Here is a 27,106-nt window from a genome sequence, read left to right as displayed (position 1 = left end):
ACTGCAAGTCAAGAAAGATCAGTGGGGAAATAAGAACTTCTTGAAAACATGGCATAAACAGGTAATTTTGAGAAATCACCAAGGAGTCTCTGTCCAATTAAGTGTGTAGATGGAGAATAAATATGGAATCCTTGGAAGACTATCTAAATAAAGTTTTTCTCTCATTGGTTCAAATGAAATGCCTGGGTACTTCCTTGGGAGCTTCTTGAGGGAATCTATGTGGTTCAGTTAGATTGGGGCCCATTTGAATGTAGAGGGATAGTATATGATTTGATCTACTTGATGAACTTGACTCATTAATCTGCTGCTGCATAGGAAAGGAACAGGATGGGATATACATGTCCTGATGAGAGGAACATGACTGGGTAGCAATTGCACTTTATAGAGTGCCTCCCTACACATAATTTAAATATCCTCATGGTATCGACAAAAAAATTATAATTCATTTTTTTTAATGTCGGAGCTACAGTTGCAACATGAGTATTGGGTGGCTTTTGACCACTGACCGTACTGAATGACATGCACAGAGGGCAAGGAAGAAGGTAATAAACCCTGTCTCTCCATCAGTTATTTCAGAAGAGGTGCTGGGACTCAGGCTACATCCAGAGCATAGTAGGTAAGAAGGAAAAACAAGATGGGCAGCTTCGAAAGGAGGAGTCAAGTCTTGAAACTCAGAGCACCCATCCCAGCAGCGATTGTGAATTCCCTCCCTCCTCCCGCTTAGAAGGAATCTGCACTGGTATTTCTAAGTATATGCTTTCTAGTCTCTATGTTTATTATATTTGAGAAACATTATCATTAGATTAATTGATACCAGTGATTGGTAGTAATTATTATTATTGATTAATCACTAGAAATCAATGTAAAAAAGCAAGCTAGTTTTTTAATGGCTTTTGTGAGAGGTATACAACCTCTCACAATTTATGGGGCTTTTGTGAGAGGTATACAACCTCTCACAATTTATGGGGTGGTATGCAAATTCTTAGTAGGGTAGTTTTCCTCTGCTTTATCTTAACATAGAATTTCTCATTTAATTTCCACATGGAAACTTCATATAGAGAAGATAGTTTAGTCAGTTGTGACTCCAGCAAACTACTATCATTCAAGATGATTTCTCAGTCTTTTCTGAAGGATAAAATGTGAAAGGGCCTTGCAATTAGTGCTACCAGATCTGTTCTTTTAGTAATCCTATCAACAATCAATCAATATGTAAATACAATTTTAAAAGGAAAGTAAACCAGATTGGAATCAATGGCCTCTTGTTGAGTTTGTTGGTTCTTGGCAGGTTTCACTTTCTCTTTAGAAAGATCTGTAGTGTGTTAGACTTTCTAGGATTAATGGTTATTTTATAATATTGACCATTTTTCTTTCTCAAGGTCAAGGCCTTGTCAGCTTTCTGCTGGTTTAGGAATAATTGTCATTTTTATCTTTTTTTTAAGGATTACAGCTAATTTATTGGTGATTTATTTGGTAACTATTACGTAGTGCTCTTGAACTCACATGGTTAGGATACCTTACTCCTTTTCTTTCTGTCATGTCCCTTTATCAGTCATTACCTCTTGATTGTGTCCTGTCCAGGTTAGTGATGGTTGTCCTCAAGGCAGTAGATCTTAAAAGCCTCCCTTTTTTATCCTCATGCTCCGCATTGACAAAAAATATTATTTTTTAGAAATTTTCCAAATTTCAACCTCATTTACCAACCTCATGTATTTATTTTTGGTTACATACCCAGCCTTTTGCCTTTAGTATATCTTATTTATGAGATATGAGCCCCTCAGACAGTCCCTAGGTAGTCAGCTCTGTTTCATTAAGAATTTCACCAGCTTCTTATTGGGATCATTTGTTTTTGCAGTGATTAAGAGTTACTCCTTGAAGCCCCTCTCTGTCTTTCTCCCATGCCCTTTTCATTTGAAAAGCTTTTCTATTTGGAAATCTCTTCCTTAGGAGATGATTTCTAGAAAGCATAGGATTTGAACCTCCCTTGTGCTGTCCCCGCCCTCCTCCAATGGAAGTGTGAGTGACTGACAGGTATACCCTGGGTTAAGATCATAAGGACAGACAACTCAGTGCATCTCGCAAGCATCCAAATGACATATTAAATGCAAAGTTCTGCTCACCCGCCTTTATATGGGATCCTGCTGCTCTGGTGTTCATGGAATTTAAATGATGGGTCCCACCACATTAGTGCATCTGTGACAGGAAATTCACTCTGATCGGTATGATTTGTGATTAGTATTCAGTTGAAATATTTTTTCTGTGCATTTGTCCAAATGGAGAGAATCGAGAACTGAATGGTTCCTGGGCATATGTGGGTGATGGAGGAAAAAGATGTGCTGTAGTGTGATTGCCCCTGGGTGTGGCTGGATTTTACTAGTGACGAGAGAACTCACAGTGATAGAACAACGTGAGCAATAAACTATAGACACCATCTGCCATGGAGGGAACACATTAGGAAAATGCCACCTGTTCCTCCATGAGTCTGGTCCCTGCCTCACAATTTCACATGTACTCCCGTGGTTTCTTGGGCTTTTTTTTTTTTTTTTCTTTTGCTATTTCTCTGATTCATGCAGCTAGCTAATGACTAATGGGATTTTTACACATTCCATATTCTGTTATTTGATTCAGCCCTGCTTTTATTTTCTTTCCAGTGGATGCGGCTGTGTTTCCTTACTATTCTTCTGAGTTCCCTTCCTGGCCATTTAGTTATTTGAGAAAATATTTCTATTCATTTAGCATTCTATAGCTATTTTACTGGGGACCCGCGACAATATAGTGAACAAAAGAGACAGAAGGTCTTTGCGTTCGTTGAGCTTACAAATTCTACAAGAATAAACAGGAAATAATCAAGATCAAGAAGTAAAATAAGCAGTGTGTTAGACGGTGGCAAAAAGAAAAGGAAAAGCAGACGAGGAGGGAGAGGGGATGGTATGAGCCAGAATTGCAGTTCTGGATCGGGTGCCCATGAAGGCTGCCTTCAGATAAAAGTCTGATAGATGGGAGAGAGAGGCCACGTGGCTCTTCTAAGGAGCAATGTCCCGGGTGCCTGGGTGGCTCAGTGGGTTAAGCCTCTGCCTTAGGCTCAGGTCATGATCTCAGGGTCCTGGGATTGAGTCCCGCATCGGGCTCTCTGCTCAGCAGGGAGCCTGCTTCCTCCTCTCTCTCTGCCAGCCTCTCTGCCTACTTGTGATCTCTGTCTGTCGAATAAATAAATAAAGTCTTAAAAAAAAAAAAAAAGAAAGAAAGAAAGGAGCAATGTCCCAAGCAGACGGTTACATTCAGTGCAAAGACCCAAGAGGGGAGTATGCTCCAGACTCTGTCTTGATATGAGGAACCTCATGTCTTGAGAGTAAAAAGAGAATCTGGTCAGATCATGTAGAGCCCTCCCTTCCAACTCAGGTCAATGCATCACAGTTGGCTTTTATTCTTAAGTGAGATGGGAAGCCATGGAGCAATTTAGAACAGGGGGAAAACTGAAGCTGGTCAGAAATGCCCTGCTTACTGGGTTACTGACTTGACAACAGCAGAGGAGGGGACTAGTTAGGAGACTCTTGTAATAATCCACACGAGAGGTTATGGTGGCTTGGACTAGTGCAGTAGCAGTGGGGTTGGGGGAAGGGTTCTGGGTACACCCCACTGGTCGAGTTAATGGAATTTACTGACACACTGGCTGAATATTAAAAGAGAAAGATTACTCCAAGGTTTTCAGCCTACATAATTAGATAGAGTTGCTATTACCTTCCAGAAGAACATGTTTGACCCCAGGAAGAATGAGGAATTCATCTTTGTCACATGCGCAGTTTGACGGATTTGAGTAGATAATGCAACAGCTGGTAGAATTTCTTCACTTACCTTTTTTATTTTAAAGCACAGGAGTTGACTAAATAATGAAAAGTACACCTGATTAAATTTTAAAAACTTAAATCTTGACTCTCCAGTAGCTCAGTGAGACTTGCTCAACTTTGGTCAAATAAACCAAGTCCACAGGGGTTGAGATGAGTATATACTCTATAAAATAAGATGATCAGATTTGCAAAAGCTTGCCCACACGACTCAAATTTCACTTAAACTGTGAGACATTATTCTAAAGTCTTGCTGAAAATCATAAGAAAAAATACTGCCTTAGGAATTTTGTGCTAATAGATAAATGAATATACGTTGGTTGATGTACTAAAACAGCCAATGAGGATGTTATGATTGACAGTTACAGGAATGCATCCCTACGTTTCCCCACACTACACTGGGTCAGTTTTGCATCTCACTGAGATGGCCATCGTTACTATCATCAGTTGTGAGTCCAAAGTCCTTTGGATGGTTTGTCAAAATACTTCCTATTCTAGTACTAAAGGTTTCTCAGATTTCTTTGCCTAGATGAACAAGATTCAGACTGGTAGTCCTTTCATGTAAGTGAATTTCTGTGGTTGTGACTAACGTTGAAAATGTTGCAGTGTGTGTGTGTGTGTGTATTATTCTTTGGACTTTGCCAATATTTTAACATCTTTCAGCAAGAAATAACACTCCTTTGGAAATTTTTTAGAGCATTGAAATGAGATAAAGTATAATTCTTATTCAGAGAAATAATGTATTGCTTCATATTGTTGAATCATACTATTTAGTGAAACCCAAACCCTGTATTTAAAAAAGTTAACAATCTCGTGTTTAAAGTATCTCCTTTGAACATTTCAAAGAATCTTAAGCAAGTCTTTGTGTGACATTAAATTGTTAATTTTACCTTGTTATTTAAGATCTATGGTTAGAATCCATTCTTGGGCTAGGAGTATGTGTAGATAATGGATGCCTGTGGCTTACCATGGCAGTAATTTAAGGCAAGGTTAATGAAGTGGTTTTTGTGGGGGAAAATAGAATGTTTTATGGAAAGCCTCTTTGAACTTTGCCTTGTTTTAGTTCCCTGAACTATTAAATCTGCTTCACATATTTGTATGAGATCCATACATGTCTATATATTAAGTTTTAGATATCATATTTTTCCAGACTGACATTCCCCCAGGCACAAGCCATTTCTGAGAACAGTATTCAAGGAATAAGCTACTTTGAATTTTAGTCTGTGAAATAGTTGGGGTAAAGCAAGCTTAGGAGAGAGACAACCCAAAATGCAGCACTGCAAATAAAATACCAGTTCATTGCTTTCTGAAGTCATAGTCCTGGGTGGCTCTGACCCCAAGAGGTCATCCCAAAGGATAGCATGTAGGGCAGCCTTGCCGTCCTCAACACACATTTTCCCTTGGCTTCTCTTGTTTCAGCAGATGGAAGTGAAGGGAAAAAGTAGTCCAGCAAAAGGTTTTTGTAGATGCCTTGGCAGTTGCCCACATCAAGAAGAACTTTGTCACAGGGCCACACCTCCTTGCAGGAAATTCCAGGAAATATATTCTCCAGCTGAGCAGCCTGGGGAGAGTGAGTCTGGAGGAATGACAACAGTATCTGCCACCGGCTTAAATATGCAAGGAACAAAATGCCCAGTCGATTATGAATATCTTCTAAAATTAGCCATTCAATTGAAGTAAAAACAAATCTATTTTTTATGTAAATCACTTTTCCATTTTCTGCTCTACTTCTCAAATGATTATATTGGCATCACAGAACAAAGTTATAGAATTCCAGTTAGTACAGCCTAAATGACCAGCAGGTAGACCCCAAAACTATATGAATTCCTTTTAAATGTTATGTCATTCGGATTGATCTCATGGATTTTCCCCGTAAATGAAAGTAATTAAAACTGTGCTCTATTTTCAGTGTTTAATCTGGAGTTAGAAACTATCTCCATCTACTCCTATCAGACAAGAATGTAAGGAACATGATGGGTGTGGAGAGATGGCAGATGAATGCTCTGTCCTCACCCCAAACAACCCAAAGAACCCAAAGACACATGGAAGAATTTTCATCTTCCTTCCCTTCCCTTTCTTCGGGCTCGTCTGTTTAATTTTAAAAGCAGATTTTGCTTTCAGAAAGTATACCAGACAGGAATTTGTTCAAATTCCTCAAAACCAAGCCAAGAAAAGTTTCAGAAAGTTCAGACATGCATGGCAGAGTGGAAAGAACAGAGTTGGAGGAAAACATGGGAATACACTGCTTCAGGCACTTCTGGGGGACCTTGGGCAAGCTTCTTAGCCTCACCGAGTCACACTCTCCCCATTTATAAAGTGGGAGCAGTAAGAATGAACATGGAAGTGTGTTGATATAGAATTAAACTCTATGAAGGGCCTAGTGTATAACCTAGTGTATGGTTCTTTTCCATCTGTGTAAGTTTGTGAATCCCAGGGAGCTCAAGGTTATTGTTCCTCTGGCTTTGTGGCCAGGAATCATCCATGGTGTCCCTGGGCAGGAGCTGTCTCATGCAGCTCAGGCTACCAGTGTTCCCCAGAGAGCCTGACCATCCTGAACTGTGGGTTTGTTGTTGTTGTTGTTGTTGTTGTTGTTTCCCCATGAGACAGAGGGGAGTTGGATAACCAGAGATCTCTGTAATGATGCAAGAAAATGGAGCTGAGACTCTGTTCTGGCCAAGAAGTTCATGGCAGTGATGGCCCAGAAGTTGTTGCTCATCCTTGCTTATTGATATTTATGGAACAGCCTTATTTATGGTCTGCATGCCGGTCCTACACTTAATGCTTTCAGCAACTGGAAGTATCTCTTCAAAACCCGACCTTTTTCCTCACAGAGGTCAGGGAGCAGCCTGGGTTCTTAAAGGTCAAGAAATGTACCCGAGAGCAGCACTTGTGCAGATCAAGGCAGGGGCTGCTGGGTGAAGAGGGCAGTGGAAAGACTGCATGTACAAATCCCACCACTGCCACTGCATAGCCTCCCAACTTCAGGCAAATGACTTAACTTGTCCCTACTCCCACTTTCTTTATCTGTAAAATGGGATTAAGGATTTAGTCCTAATGGGATGAGTTAAGTCCTCAGCAAGGCTGAGGAGTCAACGAGCGGAAGCTTGGCCTGCACCAACTTGTCACCGGGCCCAGCTTCATCGGTGTATGGAGACACATTATGATGTTTGGAATCCAGACTGGGGGGATGCAGGTCTGTGACCACCAGCACTAATGGACCTCAAGGATTTACCAACATGGAGAGAAGGACAATGGATCTATGCACCTCCAAGAAGACCCTTATAGGGAAAGGGTCAAATAAGGCAGTAGAATGAAGATCTTGCTGGGGAGAAACAAAGCCATGAAGCTAGAGTGATGCTTAGTTGGGGGAGGAGGGAATGGGCAGCCACTCTGGTTGGGTGAGGGCCATGGAGCATCCTTCGGCAGATAATGCAAGTCTTCTGTCCCAGTATCAAGAGCCCTGGCAGCTGGCGTGGGTCACCAGTTGGCCCTAGGCACCATCTCTTCCTAGAAATGAATGCAAATGGTTCACTTCTGGATCCCCTCCAAGACGGCAAATGAGCAGCCTGGCCAGCTCTCAAAGTCTGCTGACCTCTGTAATTGCTATTTTCTCACTGTCCAGTATACCCTTCCCTCTTACGCCTGTCTCCTCTTGGTTTCCACCAACCCCTCTTCCTGACCTAACCTACTCTCTGCTTTGTTACTTTCATATTTATCTTTTTTCTGTGTGCTAGGCCCTGAGCTCTAGGAACGTGATGGAGAACCAAAGTTACTACTCTTGTGGTGTTTGCGTCCACAAGGGGAGGGAAAGTCAACGTTAAACTTTAAAACTTTTACAGACTTTTCAAAAGACTACATTGTACTGATAGAATAAGATAAATGGGTGCTCTACGTTGCAGAGGACTGATTAATGCATCCCTTAGAATCAAAGCTTTGGGGAAGAAAAAAGAGATTGCTGGATGTGAATTTTTCATGCAAATAAGATTAAACTTTGGATATCAGACTTTTGACTATTGTCTCTTGTTAAAGTAAGAGATATTCAAGAATTCTAGGTCAAAATACAGTTGTTGAAAGTCTAGAAAAGTTAAATGGACCAAATGAAAGAGCCTTTTCACCACAGTAGCTATGTCTTTGATAGAAGTCCTTAAACTCCTTTAAACTTTAGTGATTTTTGCTGGAAATGTGATATTAGTCCATGAAGACAATAGCAAATTTATTCAAGTTTAAGAGAATTATAAAACACAGCTAACATAGGTAGATAACTTACTCCCAAGCCCCTAAATAAACACTATTGATGGGAAGGCAGTCACAGTGTCAGTCAGGTAAGAGAGTTGAATTAACCATGCAGGCTGTTGAATAATCCCATGATGGAAGTTCATTAAAACCCTCTGTCAATTGTATAATGCTGAGTTATATCAGCTAATAATAATAATAAAAAATGACTGATGGAAGAGTGTGCTTATATACCTGCTAAATAATGAGTTGAGAGATTTGTTAAAGCTTTAAATAATTACTCCATATTCCAGACGTATTTTGCTGGGTATTGGATACTAAGTAGTGTTTCTAGGGATGATTTTTCTGCAGCTCTCCTGACTAGGGATGAAAAGTTCACCCCATCAGCCACAGTGCAAATGTCTGATTGCTCTTTTAATGTCCTGAGCGCAAATACTTGCTAGAAAGGAGCGATTTCTGGCCATCTGCACTCTGGTCTGGTACAGCAGTCTTGCCAGTGTGCCTAATGAGAGCATAGAGAGACTTCATTCCAGGCATAAGCAGGCCAGATCACAGCTGCCCAAAGCTTTTTTGGCTTCAGTTAAATTTGTTATGCTATTATATAATGGATACTTGAACCATATCCCATGAATGACCATTTTTTCCTTCCTCTTTCTCCACTGTCTTACTATCACTATGTTGTCTGTGTTTAATGTTGCCTTAGAGTTTGTTGTTAAAATCGAGCAGAAAAACAGGCAGATGTTAAGGTGTAAAAGAAAAAAACCAGTAGTGGGGGAAATGATGCGTGGCACAGTGAGATTCTGACACAGTGACTTGAGGCCAGGGGAGGCTTCAGTCTCACAAGCTAGCCTTACTTTGTGCCAATTGTGGCCTTTTCATTCCTATGCTTGTATCAGTATGTGTGCCAAATTGTGACCAAGCAGACTAGCTTACATGTAAGTAAAGAATCATGCCTCTGCATACACTAGTTTAGAATTCTCATTTTAATCAGATATTTTCATTTATCCATGCTATTTCTGGCCCATATCTCGTATCAAAAAGAAGTTAGTTGACAGAGTCTGGTTTCTTCTCCAGCATGTAAAAGCTTGGAATTTGTCAGTCCTGTTTTATAAGAAAGAAAGCTAACCAAACTGAAGATCAGTAATTCTGTAAATCAACAATGCTTCTTAGGTCTAACAGAAAATTGAGGTCACAGGGCAAAGCACCACTTGAAGTTTGGAGAGACAGCAAAAAGTAGGGAATCCTAGCTCCCCAGAAGCGAAGCTGCCAGAGCCAGAGACACATATACCATATTGGCTGATTGGTGAAGACTGAGCCTAGACTCACTTGAGTTAAGAATCCCTCCAGTCTTGGGGTGGGGAGCACATTTTCATGACTTACCATCAGAAGCCCTGCCAGATTCTTATGGTGAAGATCAGAGAAAAATTCCCTCATGCTTGCCAGTGGGAGAGGCACAGTGACCATTCTGAAGTGAAGTCAGAGCCTTCTGTTCTCTATGACAAATCCATCCTCTTAAGGACATCTACTTTCTCAAAGTGTCATCTGACCTAGAGGGAGGGCAGGTGGATGACTGGAGTCCTCTTTGGCTCTCTTGTATCAAATAAGCTGAGAAAAATAGGTGAAGAAACTCTTCTGAAGGTCACGGCCTAGGACTCAGTCCGACTAAGAGAACTGAGATTTAATTCTATTATTATAGAATATTTTTCTTCCCTAGTACTTTATCATCCTATTAATGGCTCCAAAATAATAACTGGATTACAACTCAGCTACAAGACACAGATGCTATTTAGGAGGAATTTCTAGGGAAACCTAAAAAACACCAAGAGAGACAGAAACCAGGACAATAGAGGAAATTGAAGATTCTAACATTTATAGCCTTAAACATAGCCTAACCCTCAGCCAGATTAACCTGAAAACTCTCACAAAAAGCCTACCTACTAAGTTACTGTTATCTAGTATATCATGTCCAGATTTCGATGAAAAATTCCAAGGCATGACAAAAGTGAAATAAAAACACAATCTGAAGAGACAAAGCAAGCATCAGAACTAGACTCAGATATGATGGGGATTTAGTAGCTACCAAATAACTTGGAATTTTAAATACCTAAATTAATATGCCCAGTGTTCTAATGGAAAAAGCAGACAGTACATAAGAACAAATGGGCAATGTAAGTAGAGAGACGGAGACTCTAAGAAAGAATCAAAAGGAAATGCTAAAGATAAAAAACACTGTAACAGAGATGAAGAATGCCTTTGATAGGCTCATCAGTAGACTAGACACACTAAGTCAGGAAACAATGAAACAAAAATTTTTCAATAGAAACTTCATGATGTGAAATGCAAAGAGAAAAAAGAATGAAAACAAGGGAAGAGAATGACAAAGAACTGTGGGACAGTTACAGAAGGTCTCATATACATGTAATGGGACTACCAGAAGGAGATGAAGGAGAAGAAGGACCAGAAGAAATACTTGAAGTAAGGATAGCTGAGAATTTTCTAAAATTAATGTTGGAGATGAGACCACATCAAAAAAGCTCAGAGAATACCAAGCAGAGTAAGCAGCATAAATCTACACCTAGGTATATCCTATTCAAACTGAGGATAACCAATGAAAAAGATAGTCTTGAAAGAAGCCAAAGCGGGGGTGGGGGGACCTTACCTGTAGAAGAATAAGAATAAGAATTATATTGGACCTCTGTTCAGAAGGCATGAAAGCAAGAAGAGAGTAAAGTGAAATATTGAAAGTTTTGAAAGAAAAAAACCCGAGTAATCTATAATTTTGTATCCAGAGAGATTATCTTTCAAAGGTGAGGAGCTATAAAAACTTATCAGTGGGGCGCCTGGGTGGCTCAGTGGGTTAAGCCACTGCCTTCAGCTCAGGTCATGATCTCAGGGTCCTGGGATCGAGTCCCGCATCGGGCTCTCTGCTCAGCAGGGAGCCTGCTTCCCTCTCTCTCTCTCTCTCTGTCTGCCTTTCCGTCTACTTGTGATTTCTCTCTGTCAAATAAATAAATAAAATCTTATAAAAAAAAACTTATCAGTGACACAAAATCAGAGAATTTGTTGCCAGCAAGAAATGCTTTGCAAGAAATGATAAAAGTTCTTTAGAGGAGGAAAATGATACAGATCAGAAACTCATATCTACATAAAGAATACTTAAGAAACAAAATAGATGAACATAGGGTAAGGGAAGGAAAAATAAAATGAAAATAGAGAGGGAGGCAAACCTTAAGAGACTCTGAACTCTAGGAAAGAAACAGGGCTGCTTGAGGGGAGGGACTGGAGGAGGGGGTGACTGGGTGATGAGCATTAAGGAGGGCACTTGATGTAATGAGCACTGGGTGTTGTATACAACTGACAGATTACTGAGTAAGTGATCATCCCCCACCCCAGTAATGGGGGCGGGTAATACACTATATGTTAACTAATACACTATGCACTATATAGTAATACACTATATGTTAACTAATTTGAATTTAAATAATAAAAAGAAGAAGAAGAAGAAAGGGAGTAAATGAAAGTAAATAAAATACTTTATTTTTCTTATTTTATTGACCTGACAGATAGCTGCTTATTGAAAATAATAATAGCAGCAATTTATTAGATGGTCATGGCTTATGGGTAAGTGATATAAATAACAGCAATGTTATAATAGAAGGAAGGAGGAGGGAGCACTCTATTATAGACACCTACAGTGTCTATGAAGTGGTACAGTGTTATTTGAAAGTGGACTTAGATTTTTTGTAAATGTAGATCATAAACTATAAGGCAACCACTAATATTTTTAAAGAAATGTAACTAATATACTAAGAGAGGAGTAAAAATGGAATCATATAGAATGCTCAATTAAAACCAGAAGCAAAAAGAGAAAAGAAAAAAAAAGGACAGTGTAAAGAAAACAATTATAAATATGGTACATATTAATCCATCCAATCAATAATCACTTTAAATGTGAGGGTATAAATATACCAATTAAAAGCAGAAACTAAGAGAGTCAATAAAAAAATTAATACCCAAACATATACTGTCTACACGAAATCCATGTTGACTATAAAGACACAGATTAAAAATAAAGAGATGGAGAAAGAGATACCATGATAACACTAGTGAAAGGGAAACAGAAGTAGCTCTTCTCAGTGAAAGTTTTCACTGACAGAAGTCAGGCAAAACTGACTTCAGAAGAAGAAAAATCATCAGGGAGAAAGAGAAGCTTACATTATTACATTATTACATTGTTACATAAGGGTCAATATCCAAGGAAACAATCTTTAACGTGTATGCACCTATCAACAGAGCATTAAAGATATTGGTCCTTCCTAATTTGAGATATAGATTGAACACAATCCCAATCAAAATCCTGGCAAGTGGGGGCACCTTGGTGGCTCAGTGAGTTAAAGCCTCTGCCTTAGGCTCAGGTCATGATCTCAGGGTCCTGGGATCAAGCCCCGCATCGGGTTCTCTGCTCAGTGGGGAGCCTGCTTCCTCCTCTCTCTCTCTGCCTGCCTCTCTGCCTACTTGTGATCTGTCTGTCAAATAAATAAATAAAAATCTTTTAAAAAAATCCTGGCAAGTGGTATTGTAGATATCAACAAACTGTTTCTGAAGTTTATATGGAAAGACAAAAAACCCGGAATAGTGAACACAGCGCTGAAGAACGATAAAGTCAGAGGACCGATACTATCAGAGTTCAAGATTTACTAAAAGCTATGGTATTTATACTTGATAAAAGCCAGAAGCAGCCGAGATGCCCTTCCATAAGACACAGCTTGAGATAAACCGTGGTATACCCTTCCATACAATGGAATATTATTCAACAATAAAAATAAATGAGTTGTCAAGCCACCAAGAGACACGGAGGAGCAGTAAATGCGTATTTCTAAGAAGCCACTCCAACTATCTGGCATTTTGGAAAAGGCAAAACTGTAGAGATAATAAAGAGATCAGTGTTTACCAGGGGCTCACAGGAGGGGTTAGGGTCAAATAGGTGAAGCATAATGGATTCTTACGGTTGTGAAACTAACCTTTATGATTCTGTAATGGTGGACATATAATATTACGTATTTTTCAAGACCTTTCTAACTGTATAATACATAGAATTATCTCTAATATAAGCTATGGACTTGACTTAATAAAAGTAACATTGGTTCATCAATTGTTACAAATGTATCCTACTAATGCAAGATATTAATGATAGGAGATAGTGTGCCGAGAGGGGACAAATAGGAATTCTCTTTGCTCTCAGCTCAATTTTTCAGTAGGCCTGAAACTGCTATAAGTAAATGAAGTCTATTCATTTTTTTAAAGTTAATTTATTACTATTTCTTCACATCCTTATGTCACCTATGTAGAGTTCTAATTTACTTTGGAAACGCTGGCCAAGCAGGAATATGTAGCATCTTGCTTCCTTAGTAACACTGTTTTTAAAGCATGTAAACTATTTCTCAATCTTAGTATCGTCTTAATAAATTTAAAATTGAATCTGTGACACATCCAAATAATACATCTAACCCAGCTGAAAAACTCCATCTTTAAACATGTTTTTAGCCTTAAGAGTTTATGGAGGAAAGTAGACAGCAAATAAAGGAAATTTTTTCTAAATATTTTTGTACACATGCATCAATGTGAAGATATTTGGTAAAAAAACTCCAGAAGTCTAGTTTTAAATTTTTATTGACTTGTTAATATATCCTATTAAATTGCAACTATCCAACTATAATATTAGTATGAATTATATTAGAATATCTTCTAGGTTTTTCAAATTTTAATTCCAGTATAGTTAACGTACAGTGTTACATTAGTTTCAGGTGTACACAGTGATTTAACAATTCCATATGTCACCCAGTGCTCATCATGACAAGTGCAATCCCTAATCCCTATCACCTGTTTCACCCAGCCACCCACCCACCTCCCCTTGGATAACCATCAGTTTGTTCTCTATAATTAAGAGTCTAGTTCTTGGCTTCTCTCTCTCTCTCTTTCTTTACCCCCTTGTTCATTTGTTTCATTTCTTAAATTGCACATATGGGTGAAATCATATGGTATGTGTCTACATCTGATTAAATTCACTCAGCATTATACTCTCTAGCTCCATCTAGGTCATTGCAAGAGGCAGGATTTAATTTTTTTATGAGTAATATTCCATTGTATATGTATACCACTTCTTTATCCAGTCATCCAGACACTTGAATTGCTTCCCTATCTTGCCTATTGTAAATAATGCTTCTGTAAGCACAAGGGTACAGATATCCCTTTGAGGTAGTGTTTTTGTATTTTTTGGATCAATACCTATTAGTTCAGTTGATGGATCAAAAGGTAGTTCTATTTTTGACTTTTTGAGGAACCTCCATACTATTTTCCACAGTAGCTGCATCAGTATGCATTTCCACTAAGAGTACATAAGTGTTCCTTTTACTCTACATCCTTGCCAATGTCTGTGATTTCTTCTGTTGTTGAGTTTAGCCATTCTAACAGGTGTGAAGTGATATCTTATTGTAGTTTTGATTTGCATTTCCCGATACATAATGATGAGCATCTTTTCATATGTCTGTTGACCATCTATATGTCTTCTTTGGAGAAATGTCTGTTCATGTCTTCTGCCCATTTGTTTTTTGGGTGTTGAGTTTTATAAGTTCTTTATATATTTTGAATACTAACCCTTTAACAGATGTCATTTGCAGGTGTCTTCTCCCATTCCATAGGTTGCCTTGTAGCATTGTTGATTTCTTCCTTTGCTGTGCAGAAGCTTTCTATTTTGACATGGTCCCAATAGTTTACTTTTGTCTTTGTTTCCCTTACTTCAGAGGACCAATCTACAAAAGTTGCTACAAAAAGTTGCTACAAAAAGTTGCTACAGCCAATGTCAGAGAAGTTACTACCTGCCTATGCTTTAGTTAGTTAGTGCTTATCTTTCTGGGATTTTTTGGTTTCAGACCTCACATTTAGGTCTCTAATCCATTTTGGTTTTGTGTATGGTATGAGAAAGTGGTCCAGTTTCATCCTTTCACATGTTGCTTTCCAGTTTTCCTAACAACATTTGTTGAAGAGACTGTCTTTTTCCCATTGGATATTCTTTCCTGCTTTGTCAGAAATTAGTTTACTTATAATTGTGGGTTAATGTCTGGATTTTCTATTTTGTTCTATAGCTCTATGTGTCTGTTTTGGTGCCAGTACATACTGTTTTGATTACTACAGCTTTGTAACATAACTTGAAGTCTGGATTTGTGATACCTCCAGTTTTGCTTTTCTTTTTCAAGATTGCTTTGGCTATTCTGGGTCTTTTGTGGTTCTATACAAATTTTAGGATTATTTGTTCTAGTTCTGTGAAAAATGCTGTTAGTATTTTGATAGGGATGACATTGAATTTGTAGATTGCTTTGGGTAGTATAGATATTTAAACAATTTTTCTTCTATTAATCTATGAGCATGGGATGTCTTTCCATTTCTTTATATTGCTTTCAGTTTTTTTCATCAGTGTTTTATAGTTTTCAGAGTACAGCTCTTTCACCTCTTTTGGTAGGTTTGTTCCTAGGTCTCTTATTATTTTTGGTGTAATTGTAAATGAGAATGTTTTCTTAATTTTCTCTTCATGCTCCTTCATTATTAGTGTATAGAAATGCAACAGATTTCTGTAGATTGATTTTGTCCTTTGCCTTTACTGAATTCGTTTATCAATTTTAGTGGTTTTTTGATGGAGTCTTTTGAGTTTCCTATAGATAGTATCACACTATCTGCAGATAATGAAAGTTTTACTTCTTCCTTATGGAGTTGGATGCCTTTTATTTCTCCTTTGTTGTCTGATTGCTGTGGTTAGGACTTCTGGTACCATTTCGAATAAAAGTGGTGATAGTGGACATCCTTGTCTTGTTCCTGACCTTGGAGGAGAAGGTCTCAGTTTTTCCCCGTTAAGGATGATATTAGATGTGGATTTTTCACATATGGTCTTTGTCTTTATTATGTTGAATTGTGTTCCCTTTAAACCTACTTTGTTGAGGGTTTTTATCATAAATAGATGGTGTGCTTTGTCATATGATTTTTCTGCTTCTATTGAAATGATCATATGGTACTTATCCTTTCTCTTATTGATGTGATATATGATGTTGATTTATTTTCAAATATTTTTTTAAAGATTTTATTTATTTATTTGACAGACAGAGATCACAAGTAGGCAGAGAGGCAGGCAGAGAGGGAGGAGGAAGCAGGCTCCCTGCTGAGCAGAGAGCCCGATGCGGGGCTCGATCCCAGGACCCTGGGATCGAAGGCAGAGGCTTAACCCACTGAGCCACCCAGGCACCCCTATTTTCAAATATTGAACTAACTGCCTTTGCACCTAGGAATAAATTCCACTTGATTGCGATGTATGATTTTTTTAAGATATTGTTGAATTTGGTTTGCTAGTATTTTGTTGAGGATTTTACATCTGAGTTCATCAGATATTGGCCTGTAGTTCTCTCATTTTGTAGCATCTTTATCTGTCTTTAGTATCAGGGTAATGCTGGCTTCATAGAATGAATCTGAAAATTTTCCTTCCTTTTCCAGTTTTTGGAACAGTTTGAGAAGAATAGGTATTAACTCTTCTTTAAATGTTTGGTAGAACTCACCCAAATCATCTTGTTTTTAGTTTTACATTATCATATAAATTTTTAAATCTTTTTATTAAAAATCATGGGCATTTTATATTTATCATAACTCAAATAAGAACTTTATTTTTATTTAAAACCATATGTTATTTGTATTCCTAATTGCTGTAAATTACATTTGGTTAAGAATCCATGAAACAAGATGGGATAGGGAGGGAGACAAACCATAAGTGACTCTCAATCTCACGAAACAAATTGTGGGTTGCTGGGGGGAGGGGGGTTGGGAGAAGGGGGGAAGGTTATGGACATTGGGGAGGGTATGTGCTTTTGGGTAAATTGGAAGGGGATATGAACCATGAGAGACTATGGACTCTGAAAAACAGTCTGAGGGGTTTGAAGTGGCGGGGGGGTGGGAGGTTGGGGTACCAGGTGGTGGGTATTATAGAGGGCACAGCTTGCATGGAGCACTGGGTGTGGTGAAAAAATAATGAATACTGTTTTTCTGAAAATAAATAAATTGGAAAAAAAAATTTAAAAAAAAATATCACTCAGCTATCCTTCTTCCTTGCCACTGACACCTGATTCAATTTTAACATACCTCTGTGAACAAAATGTCAAATTATTTGTTTCCAGTTTTGGTTGATCTTTTGATCCTGTGCCAATTTACTAAGTCCATTAGCCTTCCTATTAAAATTAAAACAAATTCTTACTATTATGGCTATTCTGAGGTAGATGGACCAGGCTTATCTTAATTATTATTTTCCATTGCTTACGCATGATGCATAAGCAGAGATGCAGAGATGTGAACTATGTGTGTCTCCAAATATGAAGACAAGAAAGTCTTAGTCCTTTTTTCCAAATATTTGGTTCTAATTTTGCATTATGAAATTCTAATGTCATAACTGTTAATTCCCTAAAAATTACATGAAATTCTGGCCTTTTGCCTTCATTTCTTTTGATTGTAGTTTCCAGCACATTTTTCAAAGATGGGTGACAAAGCTCAAACGCTCTAAAAGAAACCATATTTCTGGCATGATATGTATTGCTTGCTTTTTGAGAAAATTAGAAGTCTACTAAACAACATTTATTTAGTATATTAGCAGTGACCAGCGCATATCATCATTGCTATATTTATGTATGCGGAGCTGAAGCCCAGAATGGCTAACTGGCTGGCCTGGGGTCAATAGATAAGAAGTAGTGGACAATTTGAATGCTAGGGAATGTAACTAAAAGCTAATTGTGCTAAGCTTAGTTTTTTTTGTTTGTTTGTTTTGTTTTGTTTTGTTGTTGTTTATTTATTTGACAGAGATCGCAAGTAGGCAGAGAGGCAGGCAGAGAGAGAGAGGAGGAAACAGGCTCCCTGAAGAGCAGAGAGCCCGATGTGGAGCTCGATCCCAGGACCCTGGGATCATGACCCGAGCCAAAGGCAGAGGCTTTAACCCACTGAGCCACCCAGACGTCCCCTAAGCTTAGTTTTTTTAAGTCAACTAACAGAAAGTAAATTTCCAAAAAGTCCTTTAGATCTGAAGTGAAGTCTCCTCAAAGGCAGAGGGTAACAGGTATCTGTCATGACCTCCCCTTTGCTGCTTTCATTCCCACCCTACAGGGAAAGAGCCCAGCACCAGAGGCTTGAAGAGTTTTCATTGGCATGTGGGCTAAGCGTCCTTGGAACTGCTCTACTTTAATACCTAAACTTTCCTGCCAATGTCAGCATCCGGCCTTGTCAACACTTCTTTTTCCATTTGTGAATACGATAGTTAAAGCTTTCACCTCTCCTTTTCTAGAAGTATTTCATATTTAGAACTTGGAAGATCAGAAATTTTCTACATCTGAAGAAATACATTTCAACTAAGAATCTTTATTACTTATTTAAAAAGTTTAACTTTGAAAATGTATATAAACATATATATGTTTTTTCCTATAGGGCCTCTGATCCTACTGCAAAACTTTAGGGCTGTGAGTGAGTTTTAAGGTAACAAAGTGATTTCACCGGTGGGGCAATGTGGTGCCAAAAGAGTGTTTAAAAGTAAAAACAAAACAAAATAAACAAATGAAGAAACTAAGCTAAAATTTAGATCAAAAACATAAAATTTATAAATATATTTTAAAACATTTAGAATAAAAGAAGTCCCTTTGTGTTTTCTGAAAGAGCAAATATAAAGTGTTGTTTTGTTTTGCTCTTTTATGACCCCGTGGCAGTTCTTGGGCTGGATGTGGGGAGATCTTTAGATGTGCATGTTGATGGGTTCTGTGTAGATTATTATAATTGTAAGTTACATCACTGTCTATCAGGCAAAATACTTGAATTCATTATTTTGCATTTATATCTTAGTAAAATTAAACATGGTTCCAAGGAATAGAAACATTGTTCATAAAGGTTTTTTAGAAAGGTGACATCATCCCAAATAATTTAATTCTAGCTGGTTTATTGTTCAGTAAATGTCTGTCCTTCAAGATGGGCCTTTCTTGGCAATGCTGGTCTACTGACCTGACTCACATTTCCTGTACGTGGGTACATTCAGCCTTAGTGACAAAGCTTTATTACTTTGAACCTAAATGTCCCCGTAAGAATACAGATCTCTCCTTGGTATTTGCTTTTATAATAACCACTGTTGGGTAAAATGTATTACAACCACAGATCCAAGTCTCAGGATCTAAGAGTTTACCTCTTCAGGTGAAGAGGTAAATGACGAGGCGGCGTGGGGCAGTTTGGTGAGAGGAAGACATATTGTAGAAAGTTACAGTGAATCTTACAACTGACGATTGGCCAAGATGTCTAAATATGCGGTTAAGATGTGGGGGAGAAAGTTTATACCAGAGAGGGAAATTGCGGAGGGGAAATACAGAGGGGAAATTGCGGAGGTAAAAGAGACTAGGAGCTCACCAAAGCAAAAAGGATTTCAGTGCAGAGCCTGTTGTCAAAGGTCACCCCAAGCTATGAGTTGTGATTCAATTAGAGAGGCCACCATGCTGTTTGAAATTCGGTCGTGGCTGCTGAGATTCCACTCCTAAGACTTACACCCACGTGTGTCCTGCACCGCTCAGCAGCCTTCTTTTCAACACTCTGCTTCATTGTCCCGATAGCCGAGAGGTGTGAATGTGGACCACAGTTGAGTCTGTTTTCTTCTGTGTTTGTCTTGAATGTGCATCCTTTGACTCAGATGCAAAACCTGTTAAACACGTGTGTTTGTGGTTTGTCTTGGTGCCACTATAATTTTTGGTTAGAAAATTTTTGTGCCGCTTAATTTCATTCAGACTATGTGATTTTTCTTTTTAAAACTTAATATACTTGTAATATCTCATTCTGCAAATGAAAATATCCCCCCCCCGCAGGATGCATGTGTGTATAGACATCTTATGAAACTGCAGGAAGTGAAAAAGAAATAAGATTTTTTTTTCTTGCAACAGAAAACTCATAAATATTAATGTAATGGTACTATTGAGTTATCGGCTGTGTAGCAGATACTTTCTATAAACAAATGATGTCTTGGGATCTAGGCTTTTAGCCTTCAAAGTCTTTAGAAATGAATAAAATGTCAAATTCAAATGTAGACTACTGTAAATATAGTCCACAAATGCATTTTTAGGTCTCTCCTTTGGCCTAAAATTGTTTAACCTCCAAACTGCTCATCATAAGCCAAAGGAGAACTTTTGAGAAATCCCACAATGGTTCCATTTTCCCCTGTGTCAAGAGAGAAAATTCAGTTCCGTTCAGAATACTTAATAAAGACAAATCATATGCAAGGTTTTGAGCTAGGTAGGCACCACAGGATAGAGCTATAGAATAAGAAAGACTGTCAAGTTAAAAAAATGGTTTCAACCAGGGGCAGTTTTGGCCCCCGGGGATACGGGGCAATGTCTACAAGCATTTCAGGTTTTCCCACCTTGGGGGTTGGGAGTACTGTTGGAATCTAGTAAGCAGGGGTCAGGGATGCTACAGTGCACAGAACAGCCTCCCACAGCAAAGCTTTATTTCGTCCCAAATTTCCCCTAGTAACAAAGTTGAGGAACCCTGACTTAGAGTGTCAATGAAGCCAGTTTTAGTTTGTTATTTAAATCTTCAGGATTTAAATAACAGTGAATTCTACATAAATCCAAACAGATCGGACAGCTTACCTTTGAGTGAATTTCCCCCTTAAATTATGGAAAACTCTTCTTTTCCTATTAGTTTTGTGGTTTCATCAGAATATTGCTCTATGAGCAGTTCTAGAGTTTAAAAATAAAGTTTCATTGGGGGGGGGTCAGTTATATAAATGCAGACACAACAAAGCAAATGAATACCAAAGAAGCACCATCCATCCCATCTTGAACAAGTAGTATTTCTAGTAATGGAAGCATGCAAAGATCAAGCTCTTTATGAGTGTTCTTTTATTTGACCCCCTATTAGGACTGAATATTTGGTCATTACAACAGTAGTTGCTAAAATAGGCATCTGCTTGGAGTCTAGGATGGGGATTATATCCTTCCACCGTAAAAACAACTGGTTTAGAGCAGATTATTGATTGCCTTTTATATCACAGACATTCATGTGTAGTGGTAGAGAAACATGTTACTTACTTTTCCCTTCCAGCTGAGGGGGATGCTCAACCTGGAATGTAGCAGAGGCAAAATCAATCCGCTGAACTCCAAAAAGAGTGAGATCCAATCAAAGCCAGCCAGAGGAACAGAAAGAGCAACTTTGAAAAGTTGGAAGGAAACTGATGTTCTTGAATGATGAGAATTTTGTCATTGTGCCACCCATAAATGAGAATCTGTGCCCTGGTGGGCAGTGAAGCCAGGCAATGACTTCAGTTTCATAGATGGTACAGCAGGTTGAAAAGGTTGAAGGACCAGATAAGAGGACAAGCATCTAAAGCAGGATGACCTAGGGAGAAGGAGGGATGATGCACTCTGGAAATATAGGGACTATTTCCAGACTCCTGCTTTGCAAAGCTATGAGCAGATTCTGGAGGGACTGAGCCAGAGCCAACATCCAATGGGATGGGTTGCCTGACCTGGAATGGGGCTGCCTCAAGACGATGTGTGTTCCATATCACTGGAGGGATTAAAGTTCAGGAGCACTGCCCCCTAGGATCCTAATATTCAATGAAAGGATAGAGTGAATGGTCCTAAAAGGAACATTTGTGGTTCTATTGGGAATTCTGAGCATGGAGGTAAAAGTTATTGTTCATACTAGGGCCTGATATACTTACTTATTCATCTGTCTCAAGGCTATATCACCAACTCTAATTGCCCCCATTTTTTCACAGTGGATTGGGTAACACCATCATTAGAATAGTACCATAGGTATTTTGTGTTTGAAGGAGTCTGATGGTGGGACCTCAGGTTAGTAGTTTATTATTAGTTCTCACTACAATCCTGTGGCCCTGTTTTTGAAAGTTGAATGACTCAGTGGTGTTGTGTAACCTAAGAATAGAAGAAACAATAGGGAATAGTCCTAGGACATAATACATCACTGTTTTTATGGAAAAAGAAGAGATGATAGCCAAGCAATAAATGTAATACTAAAGATAGTCAAAACAATGGAAATAAAATTTTGTTCAGTGCTATAAAAAAAGTGTGCTGCTGTGTCTCAGTACATGAAGCCTGTGGAGAGCTCCCGGGTGTTTATTTTCTAGATGTAGGCTAACGGGTCTTCTTACCCACTGAATTCAAACCATCGATGGACAAGGTCAAGAAGGATGAATGAAATTAGGAGCATTGATGAGCTGAAGGTCGTTGTGATTTTGTTTCCTCTACAACTTAAACTTGGGCTTTAAGAATTTGGTGTCCAAGAATGTTGTGGTACAATTCCAGTAGTTTTGCAGAGATATTTTTGGAGCACGCCACATTGTTCTGCAGGAAGAGAATGCATTCTGTCCCTACATGCTCTTATAGAATCATTATTCATTTAACAAAATGTGGTGGTCTTTTCAACTAGCAAGTTTTGTTCTATAATTAAAATGAACTAAAAGTGTTCTGGGGTGTATCTAGAAAAATATTTTGTATATATCATACATAATATTTTCTAGAAATCTCCCATGGTGGATCCAACAATAGATGAAGGCTTTTCCAGTTTGTATTTTGTGTGGGCTTTGAAGTCTATATATGTGTATGCGTTTTAAGGGAATGTCGAAAGTCAGCAAAACATAATGTCAGTTATAAAATTATTCCCTTCGCTTCTAAGTTATATGTGCAATATTCACAGTAAGGAAGAATTGATTAAAAAAGCAGATATTTGGGGGGCACCTGGGTGGCTCAGTGGGTTAAGCCTCTGCCTTTAGCTCAGGTCATGATCCCAGGGTCCTGGGATCGAGCCCCGCATCGGGTTCTCTGCTCCGCAGGGAACCTGCTTCCCCCTCTCTCTGCCTGCCTCCCTGCCTACTTGTGATCTCTCTGTCTGTCAAATAAATAAATAAGATCTTTAAAAAAAAAAAAAAGAGCAGATATTTGAGAAAAACCTCCATATGTCTTAGTACCATGATAATTGTTTAGTTTATCAACAATTCTTGAGTGTTGTCAATGCCAGGTACAGACATGAAAGATATTGTTTTAACTTTGAGTGCTCACCAAGTTAGTCATCTAATTTGCGCTAGTGAGGGAGATAAACGAGATAGCATGACACAGGACACAGGACACAGGACAAGTGAGGTGACAGGTGGGCGCGGAGCTCTCTGGGAGGGCTGAGAACTGAGTATAGCTCCAGGGCTCTGCATGGGACTCAACTAAGTGGGAGGGGGTGGGGGAGTTGTCAGAGAACCTTGTGTGCAAAGCAGCATGAGCAGCCCTAGTTTTCTTCTTCAGTTCGTCCACGTACCGAAGAAAATAAGATGATCATAAACTTGATTTTTGTCAGTTTGAATGGTAGCAAACCACTGGGATATCATTCCAAAAGGGATTTTCTTTTCATACACTTGGCAAAGTCGGGAGCAGAGAAGGGATGAGGAAGGTCTTACCCAACTGCCTTCCCTCCTGCAACTCTCAGTAGCTTCTTCACAAGCCTTGGACCCAGGGTAGCTCACAGGTGGGGGAAGCTCTTCCTTCAGTAGTCAGCATTGCTCTGGGAGTTGTTTGGTTACATTTTCACAAATGTCTCATCTCTTTGTATCAACAAACCCTGCTCTTAGAGCCGCATAGTGGGTTTCCACTTCTTTCCCTTTTTGTGTGTGCCAAAATAGGAAAACTGATGGAAGCTCTTCAAGATTGGAACATACTTTTTTTTTTTTTTTTTTACTTACTTACTTACTTCCAAATAGCATCTTCCCTGTAGTTTTTTTTTTTTTTTAAGATTTTATTTATTTATTTGACAGACAGAGATCACAAGTAGGCAGAGAGGCAGGCAGAGAGAGAGAGGGAGGAAGCAGGCTCCCTGCCAAGCAGAGAGCCTGATGCAGGGCTCGATCCCAGGACCCTGGGATCATGACCCAAGCCGAAGGCAGCGGCTTTAACCACTGAGCCACCCAGGCGCCCCTTCCCTGTAGTTTTAATAAAGGAGGACCAGAACAGATATTGAAAGGATAATTCAGTGTGCCTCTCAAATTTAACCTTACATTGACAATGCTCACATTTAACCTGTAAATGCTCAGTTGGTAAAAGTATTAAGCTTTAATAGTTGTTCATAGTGGATTTCTGTAAACACATTTCTTTTTTGGTTCAAATAACTAGAAGAAAATAAGGGACATAAATGACTTGTTTTATGTGAAAATTGTTTTTCATATGCAGTCCACAAAAGCAAAATGTTGGACATTTTAGTACATAAGAATCCCGTTAATGAAAAGAGTGATTTCTGCTTTCCGTTGACATTTTATTTTTTTGTTCATGCTGCTCTTCTCTGAATTTCTCCTTAAAAACCATCTTCTTGTGTGAGTTTCTCAGTTTGCCATATCCTTAGCCACCACAGTCCCTCAGGAAGAAAAATAAATGGACTTCATTCAAACTAAGGATGATAGGAGAAAATATGCTCTCATGAAAGTCCTCGTCTCAAGCAAGACAAAAGTAGGACGATAAAGAAAAAAAAGAGTTTAAGATTTGGAACCTGATGGTGTGGGTTCAGTTTCTCGATTCTAGCACTTTCTACCCCAGGCAAATTCATTAACTAGTGACCTTCACTTTGCTTTTCTGTAAAAGGATGTGATGGATAATACCTGTTCTTAATCACACCTCCCCATCTACCTGCCTCATTAGAGGTTCCCTTAGCACTGAAATATGTAAAAGAAACTTAAAACCAAATATGATTTACAAATACTAGTTGTCATGGCAACAACTTATCAGTGTACAAAATATGATTCTGTGAAGCTATGTTTCCTATACAGTACTTAGCATAATAGGCATTCACTAAATGAGAATATGCTTTCCTTCTTCCTCAGCTTTTCTTTCAAGGCTGCTTCTGACCCATTTGTCCCCAGTTACCACTAGGATTTTCTCCTCTTCTGCACGCTTTGGTTCATTGATGCTTAATTATTCTTCCTTCATGTACAGGCTTAGAGAGGCAGCTGGTCCCCAGCCAACGTCAGTAACCCCCTTCTTAGTTTGGACATCTGAGTATATGCAAATTCTTGTTTTAAATCTCTGTGTGATTAGAACATACGTGGGTAGATACTAGTTTTATATCCTGTAATAACTTGTTTATAGCTGTGGAATCTATTGGGGTGCAAATATTTATAGTTTTGTGAATAACAACATGTATCGTATTCGTTTTACAAACAACTTTAATTCAGCACTCCACTTTTTATTGTTGTGTTTTTTCACAAAATAACATTAAGCAATTATTTACAATTTTGTAAAATAATAGTACTTAAAATTTATTTAGTACTCACCATGTGTCAAGGCTTCAGAGAAATAAAATTATTTAGTCTTCACTACCCTGTGAGATATTATTTCCCCATTTTACAGATAGGGGAAAACAAACCATAGAAAGGGGATCAGGAGGCAGGATGTCATCACAGACATGCAGGGCCTCTTTCCAGAATGCCTGGGTTAATTCTACTTCCCTTATTATTATCTGCGCATTTGTAGATAAATTAGTTATTCTTAATGTGCTTTAGTTTTCTCATCTATAAAGTGGGGAAATAATAACATATCCTTCATAATGTTATGAGAATTGAACACTGTCTTTCCCCCAAATGGCATTTTAGGTTCTCTGAACTATTTCAAAGTCTGTCTGATCTATTTTGCTTTTCTTTCTTTCCATTACTAGCAGTAGCATTTCCAAAGATATAGTTCTCCCAGACAAAGTGCTATTTGGTGATTTGCTGCCTTACGTTTCAGCATTCAGTGAACACCATGGAATCCAAGACAAGCTCCATCATATTAATTTTTAGAGCCTAAGGAACTTTAGTATCCCTCTGAGAAAGTGACTTCAAATGAAACCCAGTGTTCAAATTTATTTCATTTTGGCTAAAACTATAACAAGCACTTTCAGCATACTCAGTGTTAAGTCCCAAGTGGCAAGCTTATACTGTACACATTATTTTTTTTATTATAGCTTTACTTGGTTTGAATGTTCGTTTCCTTTTCCAAGCTCTTAGATGCACTGAACAGCTAAAGATAGAACATAAATTTCTTTTATTGCTCGTGAAATTGCCCTGGCTTGAAGTCAGAAACAACTTTATCAAAATTCTAAGAATAAACTCAATCAAATGTTGCATGTGATTTCAGTCCCTTTGAAAGAGTCTTTGTCATTGAGAAAATGAGCCTGGATAAATATTGATTGTTTTTCTGAACCACGTTGCCCCGTTTCCAGAGCCCGCGGTAACTCAGTCTGCTCTCGTGTGTCCTAACAGGCACCAGCATATTCACGGTCTACGAGGCTGCGTCCCAGGAAGGCTGGGTGTTCCTCATGTACAGAGCCATTGACAGCTTCCCGCGATGGCGGTCCTACTTCTACTTCATCACGCTCATCTTCTTCCTGGCCTGGCTTGTGAAGGTACCGCCAAAAGTCATCCTAATAACATCTGTGTTTTGCAGCCGTTTCTGTAGATCTCTTGTTTGTTTTCTGTTACCCTCCACTTCCTCATCCCCAGTCTTGAGTAAACGTGGTTTGGGATCTTTCTTTCAGAATGTTTTCATCGCTGTCATCATCGAAACATTTGCAGAGATCAGGGTACAGTTTCAACAGATGTGGGGATCCAGGAGCAGTACGACGTCAACGGCCACCACCCAGGTACTGACCGTTTTGGGGGGCTGATGTCCTTTCCCACTAGAACATGGACATATCCGGTCTCACCCTCAGTGGGACTTGAGAGAACTTAGGAAAGCTCTCTGAGAAAGACCTTCTAGGTCACACCCAACGGAGGAAGCACTTCAGAAATGCTGGGGCAAGAGTGAAAGCCCAGACCAACCAGATCAGCTTTTCTGGGTGATAGGGTGGATTTGATATAAAACCAGGATTGTCCCCACATTTACTATATACTTTCGATTTGATTTGGCCATTTTAAGTCTTCAGAAGGCTTGCAGATAAAAATGGAAACGGTAGAATTT

General features: G+C 38.8%; 1 protein-coding gene across 3 annotated transcripts in view; it reads left to right on the top strand.

Moving 5' to 3' along the window:
- Positions 1-27,106, top strand: part of NALCN (sodium leak channel, non-selective) — a 316,125-nt gene that overhangs the window by 81,597 nt on the left and 207,422 nt on the right. For all 3 annotated transcript variants that reach the window (XM_044250049.1, XM_044250048.1, XM_044250050.1), the window contains exons 8-9: positions 26,410-26,552; positions 26,685-26,789. In XM_044250049.1, coding sequence (XP_044105984.1) covers positions 26,410-26,552; positions 26,685-26,789 — 248 coding nt within the window. The remainder of the gene's footprint in view (positions 1-26,409; positions 26,553-26,684; positions 26,790-27,106) is intronic.

Source organism: Neovison vison, chromosome 5 (genome assembly GCF_020171115.1).
Source record: "Neovison vison isolate M4711 chromosome 5, ASM_NN_V1, whole genome shotgun sequence".
NCBI lineage: Eukaryota > Metazoa > Chordata > Mammalia > Carnivora > Mustelidae > Neogale > Neogale vison.
Note: the sequence above shows the minus strand (reverse complement) of the source record. Positions and strands in the feature narration are given on the sequence as shown.